We start from the raw sequence: 3,446 nt of genomic DNA on the forward strand, positions 1-3,446 counted from the left end.
TCACCATCGCATAGAAGTTATCACCCTTCTCGATGGCGCGCTCAAACAACTACATAGCTCGCACCACGTTACGCCCTATTCGAAGTACCCCGGCCACGGTGAGAGATGAGGCGACGGGAGGGTATGAGGGGAGGGGGTGAGCAGTACTGTACCGGTCAAGGACAAATCTCTTACAAAGTACAGTAACACGTACTCCCCGTGTCAGGATTTGGCGGCAGTTTCGTTACAGCTGTCTTTCCTAATGCTCACATTTGGAGCGCACAGGTGTTCACTAACTAGTCGCTTTTCGGCAAATAATCGCACGACTATGTTGCAGAATTCTGTATTGATTTACACCTGTAATACGTATTGCAAAATTTTGGACAAATCATTGCAGAATTCGTTATGCGTAAACCCACTATTGTGACGTTATGGGCCGATTCAGTTATAGGACCAACCCCTGTTTACTGAGACAGCCCTGTCGCAGGAAGTACTGCACTACGATGGAATATGTTTATATCAATACAAGCGTCTCGGCGGTGCCGTTCCAACCGGCTTGGTTTGATATTTTAAATCAGTCTGAAACAGGAGTTATGCTAAAGAAACCCGAAAGGCCCCAAAAAAAATTGTCACGAAAGTCGCGCACAGGGCTGAACCCACATGTCTAACCAGAATTATGATCTTCAATAATAAGAGGTCTTCATGTGTTCGTGTCATACGTGGACAAGCGCAACTGCTGCAAAAGATACTGTGCTGGACCTAATTTTTGCGCTCTTTTCACAAAAGCCTTCTGTGAGAAAGTCATTGATCAGCTTCTCGTTCCATTGAGGCATCAAACCCCCTGCTGGAAATTGGGCGGTACGCAAGGAGCCGTCTTGCTCCCGCACCATGTACTATCAACATTCTCGCAATGATGCAAACACAAATGTTACGTCGTATGCTCGACGATTTTCCCTGCATGTCTCCGAGTGACGCCAGATTTCAGCGTTTCCATGGTTTCATCACGATAAGTGAGAGGGAGTTTCGCGTTTCAATCTCCTCGGATTGCACCTATTTGTCAACCGACAAGTCTCTCAAGTCTATTATCTCGCCATGCTTCCAGAAAGTCCGCGAACGTCTCAAGTTGGCTTTGAATGCCCACGAGTTTCTACTCGAACTTCGTGACATAGCTGAGCATCAAATCGATGCAACAAGAACAGACAAGCAATCTGTCGAATTTGGACTGCCGCCGGCGCAGTTTTACGAGCAGCTTCTCACAGACATATCCCACATGGGTTGGTCCTGTGTAGCTTCTATGAGCGAGACTATGCGCGCATTGGATCTAATCACACGAGATGCCGCCGGTCGAACGCACAGTCTAAATGTCTCTCTGCCCGCTGACTACCCGAAAAATCCCCCTAAATGCGTGACAAACATGCCCGTCGAGTTTGAAATCCAATGGGGGCGCGATTCTACATTGATTTCTGTGCTTCGCCAATTTGAAAAGCTTGTGGCGCAGTACCAAGACTTCTTCCGGACGATGGAGGACTTGGACAAACACGCATGGGTCCTTGAACCAGAATATCCGACTACCCGAGAGGTTTATAGACGTGTTGCGCTTGGAAAAACTTGCTCCATGCGTGTGGAGATCGACCATCGAGCGCCATTGAAGAGCTTCCCTGAAATTCGATTTCTGGGGTCGGAGGCCGCCATTGAGCCATTCAAACAACGTTTAAACCAAAATATTCAACACTGGGATATGACGGGACAATCGCTCGTGCGCCAGAATTTGGAACGAGTTTTGGAAATAACGTTGCCTCTACCAGTTGATAAGAATGCGGAAGATGGCGAAGACAGCATGCTTGAATGCGGAATATGTTATGCATATCGACTAGAGGAATCGACACCAGACGTGACGTGCGACTTGGCGGAATGCTCGAAACCATATCACAGAGGATGTCTCGTAGAATGGTTGCGGGCGTTACCTGGGACTAGGGAGAGCTTTGGGATGATTACAGGGAACTGTGTGTATTGTGAAGAAAGCATTTCCGTCGCTGTTTCAGCAGATTGACGCTTGCGAGGCACTGCAACCAAGTTCGTTTTCTGGATTGTCCACTACCCTGATCAGAGGACAGAGCACGATTCCGATGCCCTTCGCCGGAAGCAGAGCGTACGTGGTAGTCGTGAGAGCAGCGTGTGCGAGCACGGGATTCGGGGCGAAAGGGGAAAACTCGCCAGCACCAAACCTACAATTGTTGATTGACGCAAGCTGAGCACGTTTGGTGTACATATACATTGGAACGGCGACACCACCGCGCGTGTCTTCGGTATGCACTGAAGAAGCGGAAAAAACGCAGCTCACGCGGTCGTAGTTACACTTCAGTGACCATGTCGAAGCTGGCTGTGCATGATAAACTTCATTCATGGGAGCGAATGGTCATCTGGTTTCCGCGTCGCGGTGACTCCTTCGCCCTCCTGACACTGGGAACTGCTGTAGGAATCATCAATGCCCTCCACCTGTTCGCGCTTCTTTCTGTTTTTGGATACACGGCCAGCCCGTTCCAAGGCGGCATCTTCCAACTGGCAGGCGGGTCTATAGCTCACAGAGCCATCGTCTCCTATGACGCGGAGAGCAGGATTTGGCAATGTGGAGTCGATGGAACCGATGCTGGTGTAACCAACATCGTACATTTGACAATACGGAACGTCGAACCGTTTAAGGAACCTCCAAACGTCGTGGTAATCCCAGGATAGAATGGGGTTGACCCTCATAAATAACGGCCACCCCTTTGAACTTGGTTCAAAATGATTCATGTTTTCCCCGTGCGGATCTGTACTTCTAGTGCCCATGACAAAAGCACACATGCCTTCTCGTACATTGGTGAAGGATGCGATACCTTCTTTAAAGTCGTCTGCCTCATTTTCAACTTCGTCCAAGTCCAAGAGGGCCACCTGTTCTCGGACGAAGGCAGCGACGGAGGGAAACTCTTTTTGGTTGAGTAGATATAGACAATGCAGTGCGTGAGAAGGAGCGTAAGCAGCAACAACGGCGCGAGTAAGGTGCAAGACAACGGTGGCGTCCTTGCCGCCGTTGAAGGCGACGGCGAGGTTTACGGGGCCGTACTTGCGAATCGCTTGTTCCAGCACGTCAAGCGCAGTACACAATGGCTTGTCGGTTGCCGCGTGGAGCTTGAGGGCTTTGTAGAGAGCGAGTGCGTCGGTAGGTGCCTCCGTGCGAGAAGTCGGACGACTTGAGGCGAGAGCGTTGGGAGGAGGCATGCTGCGTCTGAGCGACCGAAGCCTTGGGGGAGGCGGAGCTCGGAGATGCGACAAAAAGAATCGCTCTAGATGAGAACAAATCAGACAGGGAACGTCTTTAGGCTTTGATCCACTTCGGCAGGTGCCGCAAAGCGCTCCGTGACTGTATAGAATCGCATCTCTGTTGCCAGCGGGGTTTCGGGAGGAAGCAATCAAAAAGGAGTCAAGAA

General features: G+C 50.2%; 1 protein-coding gene across 1 annotated transcript; it reads left to right on the forward strand.

Moving 5' to 3' along the window:
• The first annotated feature begins 889 nt into the window (after positions 1 to 889).
• On the forward strand, positions 890 to 2,029 carry CHC_T00000123001 (hypothetical protein). Its single transcript, XM_005719006.1, has one exon. It carries the CDS (start codon positions 890 to 892, stop codon positions 2,027 to 2,029), a length of 1,140 nt encoding a protein of 379 aa, XP_005719063.1.
• The last annotated feature ends 1,417 nt before the right edge of the window (positions 2,030 to 3,446 follow it).

Source organism: Chondrus crispus, genomic scaffold, assembly GCF_000350225.1.
Source record: "Chondrus crispus Stackhouse genomic scaffold, scaffold_453, whole genome shotgun sequence".
NCBI classification, from domain to species: Eukaryota; Rhodophyta; class Florideophyceae; order Gigartinales; family Gigartinaceae; genus Chondrus; species Chondrus crispus.

Coding starts and splice junctions, on each gene's coding strand:
- CHC_T00000123001 (XM_005719006.1), top strand. CDS start 890: ATGATGCAAACACAAATGTTACGTCGTATGCTCGACGATTTTCCCTGC.